Here is a 27,011-nt window from a genome sequence, read left to right on the forward strand (position 1 = left end):
ACAAAATTAAGATACCAGGAGGAGTGAGGGCCCTGCTCGTAAGCTTACAGTCTATGAGGAAATAGGGGAGACACAAAAGGTGAATGGGGGGATGTCTAAATGAGCCCCGGTAGTGTATTTACAGTGATGGGAAAAAGTGTTGGTAGACTAGAAATTGCTCCAGAAAATTAAGTGTTTCTCCAAGAACATTATTGTAATTGCACATATTTTGTCATAGACATGTGTATTATATTTTTGTTCATTGGAACAATCCAAAAAAAGAGAAAGAAATGCAAATTGGTCATAATTTTGCACAAAACCCCAAAAATGGTCCAGACAAAATTGTTGACACCTTTCAATAATTGTTGGTAAACAACTTTGTTTCAAACTCATCTGTGGCAAGTAAAAAGGTGTGGGCAATATGAAAATAACACCTGAAACCAGATAAAAAGTGAACAAGTTGACTTAATCTTTGCATTGCATGTCTGTGTGAGCCATACTACGCATGGAGAACATAAAGAAGACAATTGCCTGAAGATTTGTGAACTAAAATTGTTGAAAAATATCAAGAATCTGAAGGTTATATGTCCATCTGCACAGATCTTGATGATCCTTTGTCCACTGTTCTCAACATAATAAAGATGTTTACAACCGCAGTGAAGTTCCAAAAATTTAAGCTGAAAATTTGAATGAAATTAAATGCTATGGAGGAGACTCAAGAGGAACCCACTGCTGACACAGAGACAAAAAAGAAAGACTGTAGTTTGCCAAAATGTAATGAGTAAGCTAAAATTTTTCTGACAATGCGTCTTGTGGAAAGATGGGACCAAGATAGAGCTTTTTGGTAAAGCAAATAATTCTACTGTTTACTGAAAATGGAATGAGGCCTACAAAGATAAGAACATAGTACCTGCAATCAAATATGGTGGAGGTTCAAAGATGTTTTGGGGTTGTCTTGCTGCCTCTGGCACTGGGGTGCCTTGGCTGTGTGCAAGACATCATGAAATCTGAAGATTGCCATAAGGATTTGGATTGCAATATAATGCCCAGTGTTAGAAAGCTGGGCTTATGTCCAAGTTCATGGGTCTTCCAGCAGGACAATGACCTCAAACATACTTTAAGAAGCACCCAGAAATGAATGGAAACAAAGCAATGGAAAGTTCTCAAGTCGCCAGCAATGAATCTCGATCTAAATCCTCTTGAACACCTGTAGAGAGATCTTAAAATTGCTGTTGGGAGAAGGCAGCCTTCAAATATGAGAGACCTGGAGCAGTTTGCAACAGAAAGTGGTCCAAAATCCTAGTTTAGAGATATAAGAAGCTGGATGTTTATAGGAAGTGATTGTTTGCAGTTATTTATTTCAAGGAGTGTGCAACCTAATATTAAGTTGAAGGTGCTAACATTTTTTTCCAGCCAATTTGTGGAGGGAGGGTATGAAATTATGTCCAATCTGCCTTTATTCTCTGTGTTTTTTTGTGTGTTTTCCAATACACACAAAGAAAATTAACATGTGTATGACAAAACATGTGTAAGTGCAATAATCTTTTGGGAGAAACAATTAATTTTTTGGAACAAATTTAGAGGTGGCATAACTTTAGGTGATGACTGTATATTATATAATACTAGCTGTAGTATCCGGGCATTCCCGGGATAGTAACTGTCTTTCTGTCTGGTTCCCTGTCTGTCTCTTTCACCGTCTGTCTCTTTCCCCGTCTGTCTCTTTCCCCGTCTGTCTCTTTCCCCGTCTGTCTCTTTCCCCGTCTGTCTCTTTCCCCGTCTGTCTCTTTCCCCGTCTGTCTCTTTCACCATCTGTCTCTTTCACCGTCTGTCTCTTTCACCGTCTGTCTCTTTCACCGTCTGTCTCTTTCACTGTCTGTCTCTTTCACCGTCTGTTTCTTTCACCGTCTGTCTCTTTCACCGTCTGTCTCTTTCCCTGTCTGTCTCTTTCCCCGTCTGTCTCTTTCCCCGTCTGTCTCTTTCACCGTCTGTCTCTTTCACCGTCTGTCTCTTTCACCGTCTGTCTCTGTCTTTCATCGTCTGTCTCTGTCTGTCTCTTTCACCATCTGTCTCTGTCTGTCTCTTTCACCATCTGTCTGTCTGTCTCTTTCATTGTCTGTCTGACTCTTTCACTGTTTGTCTGTCTGTCTGTCTGTCTCTGTCTCTTTCCCTGTCTGTCTCTCTCTATCTGTGTCTCTGTCTCTCTGTCTCTCTCTCTAGCTGTCTCTCCACCGACATCATATTACCTCACACATAAGCTTCTTATACTAACAATGTCTTTTGTTCCTATAACAATCAATCACAGCTGCTATTAAAACCAGTAGTTCCAGGCTCCATTTACTTTAATGGAGGCATGTTTTTTAGAGAGTAACTGTAAAGCGCGGGGTTAAATTTTCCTGTCAAAACATAGTTTATGTCGTTCCCTGGGTCACATGAGATGTCTGAGCAAAATTTCGTGATTGTAAATGCGTTGTAGTGGATGCCTTTAGCGGACAAACACACACACACACACGCACACACACACACACACACACACACACATTCACTCAGCTTTATATATTAGATTGTTTAAACTTTATCAAATCTCTGCAGTTTACACAATTTTTAATTTAGTTCTGTAGTATTCTGGCAGTGTGTTGATAAAGACTTTGCAGCTTGCTGAGCTCTGCAGGTTTGACATTGAGCTGGACAAGTACGTAACTGATACACAGGCAGGTGGCACTGCCGCTCTGTGTTTTACCTTGAATGCTAGCCAGCTACAATGTTTAATATAAAGAGAGATGTGCTCGTATCTGGTATTATCAGAATGCATTAATGTACAAGGCAGATGAAAGCTTTGCAAATGCTGTAATCATTTTAATTGAAGTGCAACAGGCCAGCAATGACCACATAAGGCTGAAGGTGTATTGGTTTAGCATATTTTAATTTAAATACTTAATTATGACACACATGGTATATTTCATAAGTAAATGGAAGACCTACAAATAGGATATTGCTAGTTTATCTGGAAACAGATTAGAAGTCTCTCAATAAGGAAATGTTTTGACAGGCTTACCTCCTCTCTGTAGGAGATAACGAGTATGTCCATTGTTGGTATTACTCTCAGATGACTTTTATGTTGCATTAAAGGGAACCTGTCACCAGTTTTTACTATTAAACTACAAGTGTCACCTTCTGCAGCTCCTGGGCTGCATTCTATGAAGGTGCACCTTGTTCCCTGACTCCCCTTCCAGACCCCAAAAATAAGTTTACAAAGCATGACCGCCACGTATGTTAATTACCTGTGGGGCTCAGATGGGCATGCTAATTTTCTGCTCCTGTCCCCCCTCCCGCCGCTGTTCGTCGTCCCCCTTTCTTGATTGACGTGATGACGCCTCTATCATCATCCTCGTTGTATTTTCAAATCTCGCACCTGTGCAGTTATGTTTGATCGCGCAGGCGCAGTTCGCTCTTCCATATTGTGGGCAGAGCAGAAAATATAGCTGCCCTATCTCACGCCGGTGAGCTAAATGCGAACTTGAACCTTGATTTTTTCAAGTTGTTGTTCGGTTCGAAAATCAAACCTTAGGTTCACTCATCTTTAGTTATCACCTATCCACAGGATAGTTGACAGCTTGTTGGTTAATAAGGAATTTGATTTGTAAAGCAATCTACAGAATAGAGAGCTTTGAACCCCACTATAATGGAGCGGCAATGCATATGATCAACTACTGATCTATTAATTCCCTACGGTGCTACCAAATGCCACGCTCAACTATTTCCAGCATACCAGCATAGTGAATGAATGGAGGGATGGGCAAGCATTTGGCCTGTTGTTCCATTTTGTAACAGAGATAAAAGTTCCTTGTCGGAAAAGAAAATAATCTAGGTCCTATTGACGGGGACACTCAGCAAACAGATCAACAATTTATCCTGGATCATGTGAATAGATGATAAATTGTTTTCATTGAACAACCCACTTAAAGTGAACTAGCTGTGAGTCAGTACCAGGAACACGATTACAGCCACCGCTCACTATACACTGTGGTGACTGAAGCTGCGCCAAAGCCACCACTATCAATCAAAGCCAAATGTTGCCAGGAGGAATAAAGTTAATTTTCTTCTCCATTGCCGATGCTGAGCAGGTTGAGAATGCTATTACCTGACGATTAACCTCTTATCTCCAGATTAACTGACTTTCCAGGTTCTGCTTCACACAACTTTTCAACCTGAGTAACTATGTAACTATATTCCTTACCTAGAGCACAGGGATCCAACATATTCATTGGTTTACATTATTTGTAGGTACTTCTTGAACTTTGCTTCTACTCACCCATCAAGCTTTGCAGAAGAATCATTAAGCTGGGCTGCATGAAGTTCAGCCTGGAGTATTTGCTCTGGAAGGTTTCTCGTTTGGATCTCATCACTGAGATTGCTTATTTTTGCTCTTAGTCTTTCACCCAATTGCGGAAGCTCTTTATTCATATCCATCAATTCCTGTCAAACATGAATTTGATATAATTTATTAACCCCTTCACTCCAGATCCTGTTTTTACCTTCCTAACTAGGCCACCTTTTTCAATTCTGACTAGTGTCAATTTATGACGTAATAAGTTTGAAAATCTTCAACGAATCCCAGTGATACTGAGAATATTTTTTATTTTTTGGTGACATATTGTACTCCATGTAAGTAGTATATTTAGGACAATACTCAAATTCAATTTCTCCTCAGTATGCTGATATCCCCTATGTAATAGAAACCTACTGCTTGCATGCACGGCAGGGCTTGAAAGGGAAAGAGCAAATCTGTTTTGAATAGATAGTAAACGCCATGTCGCATTTGCATAGCCTCTGATGTGCCTAAACAGTGGATATTTCCACAAATTTTGGAAACTAGACCACTTAAGAAAATTATTTATATGTCTGATGAGCTCCTTGATCCTACAAGTGCTTCAGAGAGATTTATAACGCTAAGCTGTAAAAATGGAAAAATGCATTTTTGCCACAAAAATGTTACTTTAACCCCAAATATTTTCGCTGTTAAAAAGGTAACTGGGGGAAATGGACATAAGAATTTGCTGTTCAATTTCTCTTGGGTACACAGACACCCCGAGTGTAACGGAAAACTACTGTTTGGGCACATTGCAAGGCTCGGAAGTGAGGACATTCTATTTGAATTTTGGAGTGTCATTTTGGCTGGAATAGGAAGACATATCACATTGAAAGATTCCCTGACATCCTAAAACAGCAGAAACTCCCCAAAAAGTGAACACATTCTGAAAACTACATCTCTCAAGGAATTAATTTTGAGGTGTATTGAGTATATTTTACCCTTAGGTGATTCACAAAATTATATAACATTGGGCTGTAAACATAATTCCCATTCCCATTCCCATAACAAAATTCCCATTTTTCCACTAAAATTTATTTTTGGCATCAAAGTTTTAATTTTCAAAAAGTGCAATATTAGAAAAATGACCATAAAATTTGTTACACAAGTTCTCCTGCGGTAAACAAAAGTGGTCGAAAACTACTTTTGAGGAATTGTGCAAAGTGCAAAGCTCTAAATAGAAGGAGTACCATATTGGAGTTCAGATTAAGTTGGAATGGATGGGGGGGTGACATTACATTGGCAGAGCCCCTGACATGCCAGAAAAGCAGACTCCCATAAGTGACCCCATTTTACAAAGTACATCCCTCAATAAATTTATATAGAGGGAAAGAAAGAATAATTACTTTTTTTCCCTAAAATGTTTTTTTATCCCCAAGATTTTAATTTTTATATGGAATATTAATTAAAAATTTGACAACAAAGTCTGTGTTGAGTAATTTTTCTTGAGTACATAACTGAGGTGTCAAAACAGCAGAACCTCCACAAGTGAGCCCATATTACAAATTTAAGCGGGCTTTACATGCTAAGACATCCCTAGCATCGGCTAGCGATGTCGAGCGCGATAGCACCCACCCTGTTACGGGGGGGCTGTCTGATAATAACACCTAAAGGAATATCAGACAGTCAGGGTCCACCGTGCAAAGACTCTGCTGCAGACTATGGCAGAGTGCAATACCTCTGTTAAACTCACAGAGGAATATAATTAGTAAATAAGGCAATTCCTCCCTTACTTGGAGGGTGTGTGGAATGGTCTCTGTTAATGATCACAGAGACAAAAGCAGTGAGTGTGAAATGGTACCTACCTAGGTCCGTTACTCTAGTGGTGCCAGGAGACGGACAGCAGCATAAGCCGCACAAAGCTCCTACCTGCGTTCGCTCCACTAGTGTGCGAGGACACGAACCACTAGATATGGCACCTGCCTAGGTCCGCTCTTCTAGTGGTGCAAAAGAGACGGACAGCAGCATAAGCCGCACAAAGCTCCTACCTGCGTTCGCTCCACTAGTGTGCGAGGACACGAACCACTAGATATGGCACCTGCCTAGGTCCGCTCTTCTAGTGGTGCAAAAGAGACGGACAGCAGCGTAAGCCGCACAAAGCTCCTACCTGCGTTCGCTCCACTAGTGTGCAAGGACACGAACCACTAGATATGGCACCTGCCTAGGTCCGCTCTTCTAGTGGTGCAAAAGAGACAGACAGCAGCATAAGCCGCACAAAGCTCCTACCTCTGTTCGCTCCCCTAGTGTGCGAGGATACGAACAACTGCCAGACGCAGTATAAGGAACGTTACCCTAGCGGCAACGTCCACCTACGAGTAGAATCACAAGGCCCAGCCGGACCATGTGCCTCAGGCACCTGCCTATGTCCGCTCCCCTAAGAGGTAAGGATACGGACTGCAGCCGAAGCTGTAAGGTATAAGGACGCTACCCTGCCGGTAGCGCTCACCTAGCATAGACAGAGAGATGCCTAGAGGAACGTGCACAGAGCGTCTACTCTCATGCATGAACCAAGAGGACTGAGCGCCGTGCGGCGTGTGTCAGGGTCTTATATAGACTCTGTGCCTCATCCAAGATGGAGGACACCAGAGCCAATCCGCTGCCAGAACGACAGGAATGACGTCACGCTGGCCTATCACCGATCAAAGCGTCACAAGCACATGACCAGCGACCAATCGGCATAGAAGGTGTCAGAAACATGTGACCACGTGTCACAATGTCACAAGCATATGACCAGCGGCCAATCGGCATAGAAGGTGTTAGAGACATGTGACCTCGTGTCAGCGATGATGTCACCCGCACATGTGCAATGGCTCCAAGATAGGACTTAGTCTCCAGCGCTTGCACATGTGCAGTAGCAAGAAATCTGGACATAGTCTCCAGTGCTCGCACATGTGCAGTAGCAAGAAATCTGGACATAGACTCCAGTGCCACAGCAACCGTAACAGTACCTCCCCCTCAAGGGCCCCCCTCCCGGCGACGCAGGTAATCGGCAACTAAGTCGGGAGCATGGACAGCCTCCTCAGGCTCCCAAGAGCGATGTTCCGGGCCGTAGCCCTCCCAATCTATCAAGAAGAACCTGCGCCCTCTAACCATCTTAGAACCAACTATGGCTCGTACCTCATAGCTAGAGCGAGAGGAATCAGAGGCAGGAGAGTGCACTTCATGAGCGTGAGGTAAAATTGCCGGCTTTAGCAGTGAAACATGGAATTTGTCATGGATCCTAAGATGGACGGGTAACTTCAATTGGTAGACTACAGGATTTACCTGTCGAAGAACCTCATAAGGACCCAGGAAGCGAGGAGCAAATTTGACAGAGCTCACTGTAAGTTTCACGTGTTTTGCAGAGAGACACACAAAGTCCCCTGGAGAAAAGACAGGAGCTGGGCGACGAAACTGATCGGACACCGTCTTCATACGGTCCTTAGCTGCTTGGATCGACTCTTGAGTCCGATGCCAAACCTCTCTGGCATTAGTTGCCCAGTCGGCCACAAGAGGAGGAGGTGCAGCAGCAGGAAACGGTACCGGTACCCTAGGGTGTTGCCCATTATTGAGTGCGAACGGTGTCTGCCCAGTGGCCTCAGCCAGCGAATTGTTAAGGGCAAATTCTGCCCAGGGTAGGAGGGAGGACCAGTTATCGTGGTTCTCAGCAACAAAGTGTCGAAGGTATATAATCATGGATTGATTGGTACGCTCAACCAAACCATTGATCTCCGGATGGTATGCCGAAGAGAGATTCAACTCAATTTGCAGAAGTCTACAAAGATCTCGCCAGAAACGGGAAGCAAATTGCGGGCCTCTATCACAAATGATACGATCTGGCATCCCGTGAAGCCTAAAGACATGCTTGAGGAATAGTTTGGCTAGTACCCTGGAAGATGAAATTCTCGATAACGGTACGAGATGAACCATCCGGGAGAAATGGTCCGTAATGACCCACACAAATCTATGTCCCTGTGAACACGGAAGATCACCCACAAAGTCCATGCCTACCACCTCCCATGGTCTATCTGGCACTGGTAAAGGATGCAAGAGCCCAGCCGGTCTCTGCCGTAATGGACGGTTGCGAGCACACGAGTAGCAGGAACCGACATATCTCTTGACGTGGCTGGCTAAGTGTGGCCACCAATACCACCTCTCCAGTAACTCTCGTGTCCGCCTAATACCAAAATGCCCACCCACCTTTGAGGTGTGGGCCCACTACAGTATATCATTCTGTCGATCCGGCGGAACAAAGGTCTTGCCCGGTGGGATTTGGTCTAACGTCACAGGGGAGAGCGTATGAAAAACCCTGGAGGGAAGGATAAGACGAGGTTCATCAATCTCTTCCTGGGTAGAAACCATAGAGCGAGACAGGGCGTCTGCCTTGTTATTCTTACTCCCAGATAGTTGATGGAGAAGTGAAAGCGGGAGAAAAACAAGGACCAGCGGGCTTGGCGAGGATTCAGACGCTGAGCAGTTTGTAAGTACGTCAGATTCTTATGGTCTGTATAGACCTGGAAAGGATGTTTCGCTTCTTCCAGCAAGTGACGCCACTCCTCCAAGGCTAATCTCAGGGCGAGCAGTTCCCTATCCCCAATGGTATAGTTTCTCTCTGCCGGTGAAAAGGTTTTAGCAAAGAAGAAACACAGGCTTTTTCTACCTGCACCGTTCTTTTGATACAAGACCGCACCAGCACCCACTGAAGAGGCATCAACCTCCAAGAGGAAGGGCTTATTCTCATCGGGTCTTTGAAGAACGGGAGCAGTTGAAAAGTGTCTTTTTATTGCCTCAAAAGCCTGGGATGTCTCAGTAGACCAGACTTTTGGATTAGCACCTTTCTTAGTCAAGGCCACCAAAGGGGCCACCAAAGTAGAGAAATGGGGTATGAACTGCCTGTAATAATTTATGAATCCTAAGAAGCGTTGCACCGCCTTCAAGGAATGAGGTTCGGACCATTCCAGGACAGCAGAGAGCTTCGCAGGATCCATAGCCAGACCCTCTTGTGAGATAATGTAGCCCAAAAAAGGCAAGGATGACTGCTCGAATACACATTTTTCGAGTTTAGCAAACAAAGAGTGCTCCCTTAAACGGGAAAGGACACGAACGACATCCTGACGATGAGTCTCCAGATCAGGAGAAAAAATCAGGATGTCGTCCAGATACACCACGACGGAGGATAACAGTAAATCCCTGAACACATTGTTTACGAAGTCCTGAAATACTGCGGGTGCATTACATAAACCAAAAGGCATGGCGAGGTATTCATAGTGACCGTCTCGGGTGTTAAAAGCGGTCTTCCATTCGTCACCCTCTCGAATTCGTACCAAGTTATACGCACCCCGCAGATTCAACTTCGTAAAAACCTGAGCTCCCCTCAGTCTGTCAAAGAGCTCCGAAATTAAAGGTAATGGGTATTTGTTCTTTATCGTGATTGCGTTGAGACCCCTGTAATCTATGCAGGGACGCAAATCACCCTCTTTCTTCCGAACAAAGAAAAACCCAGCTCCCGCGGGAGAGACAGACTTCCGAATGAACCCCTTCTCTAAACTCTCTCTTATATAGGTCGACATGGCCTCAGACTCAGGTATTGACAGGGGGTAAACCCTGTCCTTAGGTGGAACCGAACCTGGGATAAGGTCTATGGCACAGTCATACGGCCTATGGGGTGGAAGAACCTCAGCACCCTGTTTGGAGAACACGTCAGCGAAATCCAAATAGGGTGTAGGTATGGGAGAGAGATCAGTTTATGCAACCGCCACGACCTTAGGTGGTAAGGGAAGACATCAGAACTGACATTTCGAACCCCAACTAATAATGCTTTCTGACTCCCAGTCAATTAGAGGAGCATGGGTCCGAAGCCATGGGAGACCCAGAAGAACGTCGTCTACACCCTCAGGCAAAACAAGAAAAGAAATCTCCTCTATGTGACCCTGAGACAGGGAAAAGCGCAAGGGAACTGTCCTCAATGTAATGGAGTCAGACAACATAGTCCCATTAACAACACGGACAGGAATCGGCGCCTTTAACATGATAGAGGGAATATTGTGTCTCTTTACAAATCCTGAGGACACAAAAGTCCCGTCAGCTCCGGAATCCATAAAAGCCATAATAGGCCATGTAGTCTCAGAGAATGAGAGCTGACCTGGTATACTACACTTACAGGGTGCAGAAGACGTCTCTAGTAACCCCCCTCTAATGGTTACTAGGCCTGGGAGTTTCCCTGACGGCTAGGACACACTTGTTGGCATAGTGCCCAGGCTGACGACATACGTAACATATAGGAGGACCAGACTTGCGCAGTCTGGAGGACGTATGACCTAACTCCATAGGAGTGGGAGATGTTTCAGATGCTGAGGAAGATGGTAGTGGACCCTCAACAACTGGAATAGCCCGAAGCTTAGGGCGTGAGGAAGAGACCTCGAGTCTACGTTCCCTATGGCGTACGTCGATCCTCGTTGCTACTGGGATTAAGTCCTCCATAGAAGCAGGGACCTCACGAGTAGCAAGAGCATCCTTGACATAGCCTGCCAACCCTCTCCAGAAGATAGGAATCAACACCTTCTCTGGCCAATCTAGTTCTGCCACCAGAGTTCTAAAAGCAATAGCATAAGAACTAGTGGATAACGAACCCTGAGACAGATCTAACAGTTTCAGAGCCGCATCATGGGTAACCTGCGAACCCATGAATACCGCCTTAAGAGAATCAAGAAAGTCTTGATGTCTCAGAGTAACCACATCAGAGCGCTCCCATAGGGGAGTCGCCCATTCTAAGGCTTTGTCCTGAAGTAAGGAGATGATAAAGCCTACTCTGGACCTCTCCGTAGAGAAGCGAGAAGAGTTGACCTCTAGGTGTATCTGACACTGACTAATGAAACCACGACATCTGTTTGGCAGAGCAAGACGAGGATCATGTGCAGATGTCACCATGGTCTGAGGTTTATCCTCTATACTCTTGAGCCGCGACTCAAGTACTTGTATGTAACAGTGTAACTGCTGATATTCTGCCATAACTTCCAGACCCTTGGCTCAGTCCTAATGTTACGGGGGGCTGTCTGATAATAACACCTAAAGGAATTTCAGACAGTCAGGGTCCACCGTGCAAAGACTCTGCTGCAGACTATGGCAGAGTGCAATACCTCTGTTAAACTCACAGAGGAATATAATTAGTAAATAAGGCAATTCCTCCCTTACTTGGAGGGTGTGTGGAATGGTCTCTGTTAATGATCACAGAGACAAAAGCAGTGAGTGTGAAATGGCACCTACCTAGGTCTGTTCCTCTAGTGGTGCCAGGAGACGGACAGCAGCGTAAGCCGCACAAAGCTCCTACCTGCGTTCGCTCCACTAGTGTGCGAGGACACGAACCACTAGATATGGCACCTGCCTAGGTCCGCTCTTCTAGTGGTGCAAAAGAGATGGACAGCAGCGTAAGCCGCACAAAGCTCCTACCTGCATTCGCTCCACTAGTGTGCGAGGACACGAACCACTAGATATGGCACCTGCCTAGGTCCGCTCTTCTAGTGGTGCAAAAGAGACAGACAGCAGCATAAGCCGCACAAAGCTCCTACCTCTGTTCGCTCCCCTAGTGTGCGAGGATACGAACAACTGCCAGACGCAGTATAAGGAACGTTACCCTAGCGGCAACGTCCACCTACGAGTAGAATCACAAGGCCCAACCGGACCATGTGCCTCAGGCACCTGCCTATGTCCGCTCCCCTAAGAGGTAAGGATACGGACTGCAGCCGAAGCTGTAAGGTATAAGAACGCTACCCTGCCAGTAGCGCTCACCTAGCATAGACAGAGAGATGCCTAGAGGAATGTGCACAGAGCGTCTACTCTCATGCATGAACCAAGAGGACTGAGCGCCGTGCGGCGTGCGTCAGGGTCTTATATAGACTCTGTGCCTCATCCAAGATGGAGGACACCAGAGCCAATCCGCTGCCAGAACGACAGGAATGACGTCACGCTGGCCTATCACCGATCAAAGCGTCACAAGCACATGACCAGCGACCAATCGGCATAGAAGGTGTCAGAGACATGTGACCTCGTGTCAGCGATGATGTCACCCGCACATGTGCAATGGCTCCAAGATAGGACTAAGGCGGGCTTTGCACAATACGACATCGCAGGTGCGATGTCGGTGGGGTCAAATCGAAAGTGACGCACATCCGGCGTCACTTGCGATGTCGTAGTGTGTAAATCCTAGATGATACGATGAACGAGCGCAAAATCGTCGTCATCGTATCATCGCTGCAGCCTCCGACATTTCCATAATGCCGGGGGAGTGACAGGTACGATGTAGTTCCTTGCTCCTGCGGCAGCACACATCGCTGTGTGTGAAGCCGCAGGAGCGAGGAACTTCACCTTACCTGCCTCCCGGCTGCAATGAGAAGGACGGAGGTGGGCGGGATGTTTACATCCTGCTCATCTCCGCCCCTCCACTTCAATTGGCCGCCTGCCGTGTGACGTCACTGTGACGCCGCACGACCCGCCCCCTAAGGAAGGAGGCGGGTCGCCGGCCAGAGGGACGTCGCACGGCAGGTATGTGCGTGTAAAGCTGCCGTAGCGATAATAATCGCTACGGCAGCTTTCACTATATATCGAACGTGCGACGGGGGCGGGACTATCGCTGCAGCATCGGTAACACATTGTTACCGATGTTGCAACGTGCAGAGCCCGCCTTAGTCTCCAGCGCTTGCACATGTGCAGTAGCAAGAAATCTGGACATAGACTCCAGTGCCACAGCAACCGTAACACACCCCTGTCGTACATGTGATATTGTGTGATCGCTGCCATAGCGAACATTATCTCTACGGCAGCGTCACACGCACATACCTGGTCAGCGACGTTGCTCTGGCCACCGATCTGCCTCCTTTTTAAGGGGGTAGGTCGTGTAGCATCACAGCAACATCACACGGCAGCCGTCCTATAGCAGAGGAGGGGCGGAGATGAGCGGCCGTAACATGTCGCCCACCTCCTTCCTTCTTCATTGCCGGTGGACGGAGGTAAGGAGATGTTCGTCGCTTTTGCGGTGCCACACACAGCGATGTGTGATGCCGCAGGAACAAGGAACAACATTGCTAATAAACAAGCAACGATATTTGGTTTTAGAACGACTTCTCCAAAATCAACGATTTTTGCCTGTTTTTGCGATCATTTAAGATCGCTCATACGTGTTAGACGCTGCGATGTCGCTAAGGACGCTGGATGTGCATCACTAATGACGTGACCCCGACAATAAATCATTAGCGATATCGCAGGGTGTAAAGACCCCTTTACCCTCCCAATGAATTAATCTAGGGTTGCAACGAGCATATTAACATTACAGGTTTGTCATCAAATTTTTAATTTTTGGGGTGAAGAAAAAATAATTACTTTTTTACCACTAAAATGTTGTTTAAACATCAGATTTCCAATGTCCACAAGGGGAATAATTAAACAAAATGTTTCGTAACGTGTTACACAATTTATCCTGAACGTGGCAGTATCCCACGTGTGACTGTACAGTACTGTTTGGCTACACTGCTGGGCTCGTAAGTAAGGATAAGCGAACGTTTGGAGATTCAATTTGCTGGCAGCAAATGATCCGAATTTCTACGGGACCGAACCTTCGGAAACACTGATTGGCAGTTTGAGTCTCTGCCTCCATACAGCCAGCCATAGGCAGATCACTTCCGAGGGAGGTTAGTCGGGTATTTTCAAATTTTTTTGGGGGGATGAAATTCAAACAGTGCAAACGGCTTGCACAGGGCTGAGCACCAAGCGTACCTGAGGATAGCGTTGCTTGTGCAAGTTAAGTTTGCGCCTAAAGCATCCGAACTCTGAATCCAAGCCCTGTGTTTTTTAGCTGGTGTTCAGTTCCATAACTGAACCTCAGGTTCACTCATCTCTACTTGGAAGGGAAGGAGCACCATTTTTGAAGCACAGATTTTCCTTGAATAGTTTGCGGACTAAATTTGCAGAGACCCTCAATGCCAGAATAGCAGAAACCCCCTAAAGTGACCATGTACGAGAATTACAGCCCTCTGGGAATAGGGCCACCATCAGGGCATTACTAGTGTGACTGGTGTACCGGGCCTAGTGAAGAGAGGGGGGACCGGCCGGGCCCAGGTTAATTGCTCAACTTTTTGTAGCCCCTAACCACCTGGGCCCAGCAACTTTACTGAGCCTCAGTCACAGCCGCCGCAGCAGAGGGGTCGCTTCAGCCACTACTGCACACATGACTAAGGTGCGTGCGAAGTCCTTCTAGGACATCGTATGCAAATTAGCCATGTGGTAGGAAGCACTGTGAGTGGAGCAGAGCAGGGAGGCGGTGCATCATCCTGCGGCCCTGCGTGATGAGGTCATTACTCTGCACCTCATCACAGTGCTGCGAGCAACGTGGAGGTGGTGATGATGCGGCATCCAATGGGGAGAAGTAGGCGCTCCATGAGCTGAAGATCATCAGGGATAGTGGGGGTCCCACTGACTCCAGCCCCTGTGGTCGGGGCACTTGCTGAGTGCAGCCCAGGGTGGTGAGGGCACCCTCTGATTCTAGCCCCAGGTGGTGGAGGCACCCACTGACTCTAGCCCCGAGTGGTGGTGGGCACCCACTGAGCACATCTCAGGGTGGTGAGGGCACCCACTGACTCCAGCCCTGGGTGGTGGGAGGGCCGCTGGCTTGAGCCCCGGGTGCTGGTGGGCACCTGCTGATGGCAGCCCCAGGTGGTGGGTGCGCCCGCTGACTGCAACCCCAGTTGGTGGGTGCATCCGCTGACTGCAGCCCCAGATGGTGGGTGCACCCGCTGACTGCAACCCCGGGTGGTGAATGCGCCTGCTGACTGCAGCACCAGGTGGTGGGTGCGCCAGCTGACTACAGTCCCTGGTGGGTCATTGTGTGGGTGGATATTATACAGAGTTGCAATGTGTGTGGGATATTATACAGAGGGGCAGTGTGTGTGGGATATTATATAGATGGGCAGTGTGTGTGTGGGTATTTACAGATGAGCAGTCTACATGTGGGGATATTATACTGAGGAGCAGTGTGTGTGTGTGGGGATATTATACAGAGGAGTAGTGTGTTTGGAGAGGATATTATACAGAGGAACTGTGTGTGGGAGGATATAATACAGAGGAGCAGTATGTGTGGGGTATATTATACAAAGGGGCATTGTGAGTGGGTGATATTATACAAAGGGGCATTGTGTGTGGGTGATATTATACAGAGGAGTAGTGTGTGGGAGGATATTATATAGAGGAGCAGTGTATGTGGGAGATGTTATACTGAGGAGCAGTGTGGGTGTGGGGATATTATACAGACGAGCAGTGTGTGTGGGGGATATTATTATACAGAGGAGCAGTGTGTGGGAATATTATACAGAGGAGCAGTGTGTGTGGGGATATTATACAGAGGAGCAGTGTGTGGAGGTGATATTATGCAGAGAGGTCTTGTGTGTGTGGGATATTATACAGAGAAATAGTGTGTGGAGGGATATACTGAGGAGCAGTGTGTGGGGGGATATTATGCTGAAGAGCAGTGTGTGGGGGATAATATACTGAGGTGCAGTGTGTGGGGGGGATATTATACAGAGGAGCAGTGTGTGTGGGAATATTATACAGAGGAACAGTGTGTGTGAATATTATACACAGGGGCATTGTGTGGGTATATTTACTGAGGGGCAGTTTGCGGGGGGGGGAATTATACATGGTGCAGTGTGTGTGTGTGTGTGTGTGTGTGTGTGTGTGTGTGTGTGTGGGGGGGGATATTATACTGAGAAGCAGTGTGGGGGATATTATACAGAGGAGAAGTGTGTGGGGGATATTATACAGAGGAACAGTGTGTGTGAATATTATACACAGGGGCATTGTGTGGGTATATTCTACTGAGGGGCAGTGGGTGTGTGGGGATATTATACATGGGGCAGTGTGTGTGTGAGGGATATTATACACAGGGGGCAGTGTGTGTGGGGATATTATACATAGGGCATCGTGTGGGGGTACACTGAATGGCAGTGTGTGAGGGGGAATATTATACATAGGGGCAGTGGGGGAGAGATATTATGGAGAGGGACGGTGTAGGGGGTGTATTATTAATTCTCTAAGGGAATTGGTCATTTTCCGGAACAACTTCAAGGGTGCTAACACTTTTGGCCATGACTGTGTGTGTATATATATATATATATATATACACACACACACATACGTTTTTCCACACATGGTGGTGAGAGTGTGGAAGGTTTGAGGGGTGGAGATGGAGCTGGAGTGGAGCCTGAGTGGAGTCTCAAGAGGGACCCAAAATTTTGCCAGTATGGAGCCCTGAAATTCCTAGTGGCGGCCCTGTCTGGGAATTCATCTACGGGTTTAGTGACGATTTTGTTTCTGGAAAATATCAATGAAGTGCTCAGAAGGGAGGGGGGCATTTGAATTCAGGAGTGCAGAGTTTGCTGGAGTGAAGCCATGGCAATTTTCCAGAACCTTTGTGCTACCAGTAATGTAGAAGCCGCTTATATTTCCATTAACAAAAGATGGACCTGAGTGGGGAGTTTTTTTGTGAGTGCTGAGTTGAATGCTATTTGGTGGCAATTTGACGTACAGAACATTTTGGATCAGTTCAACTATTCTGTGGTCTATGCTGAGTGCATACATTAGGGTCTGTATCTACATTTCTGAGATACGCGACTCAGGTGAAACCCACAATGAATCCATTCATTTTAATGAGGCAGCAGACATACTCTGGACTCTATTTGGCCCTTGTTCAGCTGTGTCTTTCTTTATAAAGGTGCACAAATCTCTTGTTGACTGCACTTTTGTACATGTGTAAAAAGACTCCTAAAAAATGGACACTGCCAGACCACTGGCCAGATAGGAATTCAAGTTGACTCCTTTTGCCTCACTACAGTACATATTACTTTGGGAATTTTGTCTGATTAATGTTTTTCAGAGATTTACAATAAACCCCAATATAAGTGCTCAGCGTTGAGAGCAGGATAAATGTGAGCTTAACCCTACTAAATGAACTAATTAATAGCAGGTGAAAAATTGGCTTTATTATTATTATTTTTTATGCATTGGTAAAAGTGATGGGATTACAGTAATGCCAGATTTGTATAGTTTTTTTAGGTGTGGCTACTATCACACTAAGGGTACGGTTCCACTTACTCGGCATTGGAAGCGATATGCTAATGACCATCTGCTGCGAGCGTCAGACAAGGGTCATTCGACTGTGATGCAATCTTGCGATCGCATCTCAGCTGCGGAGGAGAGGGAGGGAGCACTTTCTCCTCATCTCCTCCACTGCCTGTTTGTGCATACATTACACTGCAGTCGGATTACATGCAAGTGCAGTGCAATGTTTCACGCGTTCCCATAGACTTATATGGGGGTGCATTAGTTGAGAATCGCTGCCAAGTGCAGCATGCTGCGATTCATTCTGCATGCTGTTATGGCATGAGAAATCAATCGCAGATGGACACTGTCCCTTAGTTTTGCACTGGTGCAAGTGTAATCAGATGTTTTATCGGATTTATCCTCCGTGCAAAACGCAAGTGGAACTATACCCTTAAAAATACTTATTTTTTTACAAAATAAAAGTTTTTTGCATCACCAAATTTTGAAGGCTATAGTTTATAGAGTCATGGGAGGACTTATTTGTTGCAGGATGAAATAGAGTTTTTATTGGTACCATTTTGGGCCACATGAATGGATTCTAAGCTGTCACTAGGGGTTATCATGATTTGATCCTTAGCTGTCACTTAAGGTTGACATGAGTGGATCCTGAGCCTCACCAGAAGTTGGCATGAATGGATCCTGGGCCCTCACCATAAGTTGACAAGAGTAGATTCTGAACTCTCACCTGCAGTTCACATTGATTATTTTAGGTTTATATTGAGATACATTAAGTTGTACTCTCCAGGTTAACAGTTGAGTAAATTCCTGGAGAGAATGACTTTTGTGTCTGTCTATTGAAGACAGAGATTTAGTAGCTGGAATTATACATCACTTCATGCTTGCTCTGATCTCTGTAACAGCTTACACTTGACTACTCCAAACCTGTTTGCTTTAGTGTAAAACCGCTCTTTAAATTTCAGCGGTTCAGGAGGTTTACGGCATACAGTGGTTTTTACTCACATTTTCTGCTTCATTAATGTTTTGTGCTAAGTTGTTGACTTCTGTCATAATGTCGTCAGATTCGCTTAACGTGTTCTCAGTCTCTTTCTTGCCTTTTTCAACAGTTTGCTTATGGCCCTAAAATAGATAACGCATAACATCAAAGTAGGAAAAATCCTAATATAAATACACTGTCATGGTTACAATTGAAAGAAAAAGGTAGACAACTCTTTGGTTGATTACTAATAAAATGCAGTCTGATTATTATTTATGTCACAATTTTAGACAGGCAAATTTCAAGTAAGCTACTAACTATAAAAGTTAAACTATTCCTATCTTTATATGATAATCACACATCATGTACACATCTTAAATGCTTGGGAAAAAAGTAAGAAAACCACTGTGTTAAAGCCCCCCCCTCCCCCCCATAGGACTGGTTTTCTTGAATCACACAGAGATGTGCATGCGAATATACACACCATTCCTTGCTGGAGAAAGCTGAGTGCTGTGCTTGGCTATTCCTGGCTGTCTAATCGACATTAACTGGAGTAGAGGTTGACCATGTCCATCTTTACTCAATTCATTTTTTTTGTGTGCCTCATTCCCCCTGATGACGTCAGTGTGGTGAAACATGTTTGGGAGGCCAAAGGTTGTTCACTTTTAATAATTTGGAGCTTCAATGGCTTATATCATGATTCATTATGAATGATGAGAGCTAAATAATCAACCGATTTTTAGCCGCTATTAGCTTGTTAATTACTATTGGGCCTGGTGTCATGATCCAGGCTGGCTTTTCCCTGCTGCTGGTTACACCCAGCTCTGGCCTGGTCATGTCGTTAACTTCCCTTGCCTCGTTCTGGATCCCAGGATGCTATATCTTGCCTCTCTACCTATGGCCCAGTGCCAGTGATATTTCTGCCTTGCAGCGTGTATACTGGCTCTGGTGAATGTTCCCAATCTGTTCTGCCTCCCTGCAACTGTGTACTGACTTTGACTCACCCCCGTTCGTCTCCCTGTCACAGTCCCTGACTTCCCTCTCCTGTCAGTTATTTGGGTTTTCCTCTGCATACCTGATCTCCCAGCTTCTGACTCAGTTCTGCTTTCTGACTTTGATATTGATCCTCCCTTTGCAGTGACTTGACTTTCCTGGCTAAACTCTGACTGTTTGACTACTCTTTGCCCCCTCGTGATTCGCCTGTTAACATTACTGAAGTTACTCTGCTGTACTTCAGCTACTTTTCCATTACAGTGTTTCTTTGTCTCTCATTCACTACTCTGCTGCCACCTAGTGGGGATTACGCTGTACTGTGTCTTACTAGCCTTTGTACAGCATAACACCTGGTATAACTTACTCTTAGAAAGAGAGACAGGACTATGTTTTGCAGCTCCAAGTGGTTTTAAATGTTTGTTCAGTGTATTTTAAATTTATAAATATGCATTAATAAAAGTTATATTTTAATAAATAGTCTGTAGTTTAGGGGTTTTAATTTGCTTTTTGGCAAATTGTGAATGTCTTTACTCAATTCAGGACTCGGCTGCAGAGCCTTGATGTTGGTGGATCCCATTGATCAGCAACTTTTTCCCACTCCAACAGATTGGGGATAACTGGAGGAGAATAACCCTTTACTGATTTATTTTTATTGCTACAGTCCTGTATACTTTTCATTGTGACTCCATTGGTATGATGATGGTGGCTGAGTGATTAGCACTATTGACCTCCAGTTCAAGGTTTTGGGTTCAAAAACACTTTGATGGAGTTTGGCTCTCCTTTTGTCCAACCGTATCGGAAAAATGTATTTTTCAAGAGCTCAAATTTTTCACAATGCACGCAAAACCAATGGCAGACTAAAAGTCACATAACCGGATGGCATTGTAGCAAACATCTGCTGATAAACTATAGCAAACCAAGTTTGATAAAGCTGCCCCACTCCTTTCTGGAATGGTAAGGAAGGGCACATTTGTACTTTTCATTCAACCCACGTAAAATAGGCATACTAGTAGGTCTAATGGCTTTATATGAAATATGCTTTGCGTACTATCCCGATGTATGAGTATTCACTGCTCTAGAGTATGTCAGTACCATGCAGTGTAAGAAATGGAAGATAAAACCCCCTCCAGTATAGGAATTTGCTTTGCTCTCAGCTAAACACAGGCATTTAGTTATTTTTATCAAGCAGTATTCTGCCATGTTTAACCACTATATTACAGAGCCCTGTGCCAGTTTACATAATGTGAAGTAAAAGGGACCTTATTCAGTATTGAATTGATTTAAGTCGACATAATTTAAAATGTTCTGCATCTTCGCCAAGCAAAATACCATGTATTATACTGATCACAATTGTAATCTTTTCCCTAGTGACTTAAATATTTGTACCAATACATAAAAATGCTAATGTAAAATATTTTTATATTAAAAATCCATCAGGAACAATAACAGATTCACATTCAGATCACTAATGCACTACAGTATATGCAGCATTTCCATCAAAATGTATTCTTACAAAGTAAGGACATTCATTATTCTGCAGGGATAAAAATGTGGATTTGAATAACCTTCAATACAAGCCATTAAGTCATCTAATCACACTTTATTCATTCCTGTTCAGTTCCATCTGGATTTATTTTAGAAAAATTACCCATCTCAGATTTAAATAAATTAAAAATGAAAACGTGCTTCAATATACTAGAATCAGTAACTCTAGAATGGTTAATCTTCACATGTCGCCAAAGTCAGTGTCCCAGAAAACTGCAACTGAACTGTTAAATATAATGAAAAAAATTCCTGCGTTATTTTAAATAATGGGAAAAAATTGTTTACTGTGGGGATTAATATACAAATATCAAGATATTTGTTGTAAAATGCAATGTGGATTCCTTGTGTCCATTGGCAAAGTAAGTTTAGTAACTTTGTAAATGTGCTACATTACTTATCTTGTTCTTATTCTGGGTTACAGATTGTTTTAAGGGCACTTTACATGCAGCGACATCGCTAGTGATGTCGCTGCTGATCCCCCCCGCCCCCGTCATTTGTGCGACAAGGGCAAATCGGTGCCCGTGGCGCACAATATTGTTAGTTCCCATCACGGACTTACCTGCCTAGCGACGTCGCTGTGGCCGTCGAACCGCCTCTTTTCTAAGGGGGCGATCCGTGCGACGTCACAGCGACGTCACACGGCAGCCGTCAAATTGAAGCGGAGGGGCGTAGAGCAGCTGAAAGAAAGAGACGCCCACCTCGTTGCCAGAGGACGCAGGTAAGGTGTTGTTCGTCGTTCCTGGGGTGTCACACGTAGCGATGTGTGCTGCCTCAGGAACGACGAACAACCTGCATCCAGCACCATCAATGATATTTGGGATTACAATGACGTGTCAACGATCAGCGATTAGGTGAGCATTTTTGATCGTTAGCGGTCGTTCGTATGTTTCACACGCAACAATGTCGCTAACGAGGCCGGTTATGCGTCACGAATTCTGTGACCCCAACGACATCTCGTAAGCGACGTCGTTGCGTGTAAAGCGGCCTTTAGAATCTAAAGCTGCATATACAATTTTGAAAGCTTTAGAGCTGGAATCCTGTATTTTATGATGAATGGACATGGGGGTAGCCCTGAATCCTGTAGGCACTGAACAGTACTATAAATTAGTTGTACTGGGTCATAATTGGGCCTTCAAGTTAGTTCTCATACCAGGCACATTTGTTAGGAAAAATTAACATTACATAATGTTTATTATCTTAAAGAATAAACAATTAAATATATTGATAAACTCCCTGAACCTGCTCACAAGTGCTTACGCCCATGAGGAACTAATGATGACATAGAAAGGTAAAAAGTGCCAACATTGTACAATGGTCCATTCATTTCCTATAAACATAGGAAAGTTATCTTAACTCTACATGAGCTAGCCATGTAATCAGCATCTGTACTGATATATAGTGCATTAGAATGTAAGGGCCATGAGGCATACTGTTGTATAAGCACATATGGTTCTTATGGATAATGTAGAAAAAGAGGCAAATGATAGGAGTTAAATTAGGGAAAATTATAGGCTTTCATAAAAATATGTATTTTTAGGGCATACTTAATTTTGTGAGTGAAAGGGAGTAAATTTCAGCCTACCATAGCCATGTGATCCAAATCACCTAGAGTGACAGATGAAGAAAAGGGGTGGTCCACCCCTACAGAAGACAATCTAAATAAGAGTTATTTAATTTTGTGAGTGATGGTCTGGAGCATTATATTCTAGAAAATGGTGCAGCAATAAAAATGGTTGAGTAGGTTTAAACTGTGGGGCATGATAATCTTAGCATATGATTAACCCCTTCAACCCAGGCCGATTTTACATTTTCCAGGTTTTTTTTCGCTCCCCTTCTTCCGAGAGCAATTTATTTTTTCATAAATCTTGCCATGTGAGGACTGTTTTTTTGCAGAATGAGTTGTACTTTTAAATGAAACCTCGAGTTTTACCATATAATGTACTGGAAAACAGTAAAAAAAAATTCCAAATGCGGAAAAATTGCAAAAAAAGTGTGATGGCACGATTGTTTTTGAGATATTTTATTCACTTTATTCACTATATGGAAAAACTGATATGTCAGTGTGATGCCTCAGGTAAATATGAGTTTGTAGCCCCAAACATGCACAGGTTTACTTTTAACTTAGAAGTTATAAAAAAAATCAGAAGTTTGTCCAAAAAAAGTGGCTCTCGTTTTGCGCCATTTTCCGCGACCCGTAGCGTTCTCATTTTTTTGGGATCTATGACTCGGTGACAGCTTATTTTTTGCATTTGAAGCTGTTTTTAAAGGTACCATTTTTGCGCAGATTCTACATTTTGATCGCCTGTTATTGTATTTTGCACAAAATTTGTGGTGACCAGAAACATAATTTTGGCATTTGGAATTTTTTTTGCCATGCCATTTACTGATCAGATTAATTGATTTTATATTTTGATAGATCGGGCATTTCTGAACACGGTGATACTAAATGTGTGTATATTTTTTTATTTTTTTAATCCTTTCATTTTCAATAGGACGAAAGGGGAGTAATTTGAACTTTTATTTTTTTTCCGTTTTATTTACTTTTTAAAACTTATAAGGATCAGCAGTCTGATTGCTCATTCTTTTCTCCCAATCAGAGCAGCACCGCTCACATCAGGAGAAATGATCATGTCTTGTAACCTGCAGTACTCGGCTTCTTGTTACAGGACCTGAGTCATGTGAGCTACAGGAGTCATCACATGACCCTTTGCTACCATGAAAACCATCAGATCCATGTGATCACATCACGTGACTTCTGGTGGAGGCCAGTGAGTATGCAATTACCGCGTTTGCCATTAAAATTCCTCTGTCACATTTTGACAGCACCATTTAAGGGTCTAACAGGTATGGGTAGATAGAGATTCCACTCATGCCTTCAAGGCACACATGTCAGCTGTACAAATTAGCTGACATGTGCGCAGATGCCGGCTGGCAGCCCACAACAGCCTGTGGGGATTAACACTGACCACAGGGATGTAATATTACTGCCTGCAGTTGTTAAGGGGTTAAGGTAGTAGAGAAATATGAGAAAGGAAATATAGGATGGAACAAAAATATAAAAAGAGATAGGGTTAGTGAGAGCAATAAGTTTAAAAAAAATCTGTAAGTAACATCAACCCCCCTCCAACTGCATATATGGACATGGGGGTCTTTGAATTGTTCAACCCTAAAATTCTAAAACATGTAGACATTGTGTAAAAGGTAAAGGAAACAAGAAAGCAATGATTTTAGCAGCTAGAATCCTACATCAGGATTGAATAGGGCAGGATTCCTCTCCTAAAACTCTGGTAATTGGTATCCTTACTACCCGTTAATGCTTACAAACTGTTGTAAAAGGAAGAAAGGATGCTACACCATGGTAGACATGGCTAGTCCAAACTTTTAGAGAAGTGTTATTACAAAAAATGTCTAAATTAGTTTTTCGTATAAAATTCAATGTACTGTTGGGAATAAAATATGGCTGTAAGAGATTTTCAAATCATTGCATTCTCGTTTTCTTTACATTTTATACAGCATTCCAACTTTTGGGGAATTCTGGTTGCAAATCCATAGAACCCATTTATATCTTCTATCTGTTGTTGCATTCCTAAGTAATTAGAGTTTTCATTTAAAGGGAAAATATCATGTTTAAAAACTATTATGCTGCAGATATTGGGTTATTCTGCATGATAATAGCATTTGAAACCTGCCCGGCATCTGAACATTGAACCCAGCTGCAGGGAGGAAATAAACTTTATTTCCTCTGGCAGTGTTTGGGTTTCAATCATGGGGGCATTGCCGGCCTGGGTTCAGTCACGGCTCTGTGTATGTTGAGCGCCTTTTGTAACCATGCCACCACAGTGACAGACAGAGGCTCAGCATTAGGACTAGCTATCAGTCAGTGCAAGGATATAGTTACAGCCACCGCTCTGCATACACCAAGTGGTGCTTCCACTGTGAATGAAACCGAAACACTAAGTAGAGGATTAAAGTTAATTTCCTTTGGGAATCAGAGTTAGATGTGCAGGCGTCGGTCAGCTTTCAAACAATATTATCCTGCAGATTAACCCCATATCTGCAAGTTAATAATGTTATTACAAGAGACAGGTTCCCTATAAATGCAAATAAGGTGTTAAGTGCTCCAGGTGAGACAGAGCACTTAAAGAACCACTGCCTCCTGAGTTTAATTCAGTGCCAGCATCTTTAGCTTTATCAATAACTCACCATTTTAGTGATGTCAAATGCCTGGCAGACAGTGAGTTGTCAATCACGCTAAAGTGGCTTGGTCTGGGAGGTAAAATTACCTTGGAACAATACTCAGGAATGCAGCAACAGATAGAAGATACAAAGATATCAATGGATTTCTAAGACATTCCCACCTATATATATATATAGTTTGGAGATTTTGATCTTATAGACAGATCCCCCTTAAATTGTTTTTCTCAAGTTAATAGACAACTACTGCACAGACTGGCACAAGGTGATGGTAACAGAATAATGGTTATACAGAGAAAGTTGAGTGAGGGAAAAATTTAGAGGTAATAAAGAGTTCCAGTTACCAAGATGGAAATTAATAAGACCAAAAGTAATAAAATATTAGGATGCTTTTGAGGTGCAGGCAGCATGGGAAAAGATTATTAAATATAGTGAATAAAGTAAAAATCTTAGTGAACATTATGGCATAAACAGAAGGTGTGCTGTATAGGAGTTATGGTGATGCCACAAATTGATTTGAAAATATTAGGCTTAAGTAGGCTAGTAGAGGGTGGAAAAAGATCAGTTTCTGATTGAAAGAGAAAATGTCAGAGGCAGCGTACAGACTGTCACTGGTGTTTTGTAGTAGAGAGGTAGCATATCAGGAAGAATTATACACTGACGAGCTAAAGGGTAACAATTTTTTTTAACTTTTAACTTTCAAGCTCCACATCTCACCATCCACTACAGCTTTGAGTGTCAGACTACCTTCATTTTTATAGACAATCATCTTGGCTATCTCATATATAAATGTGACTTGCAACTATTTAGCATATGATTACTGATGCAGATTCTTGTCATGTCACTGCATTGTTACGGTTTTGCTTCTAAAAATCTAAATTTTAAATTTATTAGTTTATTATTATTTTGGAAATCCACCTTTGGCTTTCAACAATCCACAAATATTTTTGGGCATGCTCTTGGTTAGATTCAAGCATGTATCAACTAAGAGCTAATCCCAGTTCTCTTCTCCATGTTCCCAATGTGGGTGCATACTGGTTGACTTACTTGTGTATGTACTGTATACAACTTTTTCATCTCTACTAACAACTATTTCATTGAGTATAGGTCTGGGGACTGTGGGGGATAATCCAGCATCTCTACTTCATGGCCATTTAATAATTTTTTTCGCCAATCTCGATGTGTGCTTCGGGTCATTTTCCTGCTGGAATACTATGTCATCTTTTTCATACTCATAATACTTTAATGTGCGAATAAACTAAGCTTGTAGGATACTCACATGTAGCTCAGCATTAAGACCACCATCAATCCAGATTAAGTGTCCAATGCCTTTGGCTGTGAAACAACCCCATATCATCAGGCTTCAGATATCGCAATTGACAGTTCCTTCAATTTATCTATCTGTTACCCCTTTTTCCCTTGTTTCTTCTATACCCTTTTGCACCCATCAGAGTCTAGTCTATTGACTTTTGTCTCATCTCTCCAAATCACCCATTTCCAATCTTCTACTGTCCATTTTTCATTCTTTTCAACTCTTCTAATGACAATATTGATGATGAGGATTCTTCACCTATTTATGGGCACCAATTCAAACTTGTATAATGTCCATCACAGAGTGCTTGCATGGACAATTCTTATTTCATTATTATGAAACATATGAGCCACCCTCACTGCCGTGTTTGTCACACCAGAACTCATAGACCAGGTGTGAGCCGACCTGTTGACTCAGATATTTTGCCTGGGCGTCAACCTTTTAGCTTTTGAATGGATGGACAGACTTCATTTTGTATTCTTTCAATGATCAGGGCACTCACATGATGCAGTTTGGCAATTTTCAAGGCTGAGAGACATCTATCGATGAGCTGGATGATGCTGTTT

General features: G+C 43.6%; 1 protein-coding gene across 6 annotated transcripts in view; it reads right to left on the minus strand.

The window, feature by feature from the left end:
• The window catches only part of LAMA2 (laminin subunit alpha 2), a 1,231,414-nt gene that overhangs the window by 175,228 nt on the left and 1,029,175 nt on the right, over nt 1-27,011 (minus strand). For all 6 annotated transcript variants that reach the window (XM_075339908.1, XM_075339907.1, XM_075339906.1 and 3 more), the window contains 2 exons: nt 18,428-18,544; nt 4,289-4,452 (listed from right to left, as the gene is read on the minus strand). In XM_075339908.1, the coding sequence (XP_075196023.1) occupies nt 4,289-4,452; nt 18,428-18,544 (281 nt within the window). The remainder of the gene's footprint in view (nt 1-4,288; nt 4,453-18,427; nt 18,545-27,011) is intronic.

Source organism: Anomaloglossus baeobatrachus, chromosome 3, assembly GCF_048569485.1.
Source record: "Anomaloglossus baeobatrachus isolate aAnoBae1 chromosome 3, aAnoBae1.hap1, whole genome shotgun sequence".
Lineage (NCBI taxonomy): Eukaryota > Metazoa > Chordata > Amphibia > Anura > Aromobatidae > Anomaloglossus > Anomaloglossus baeobatrachus.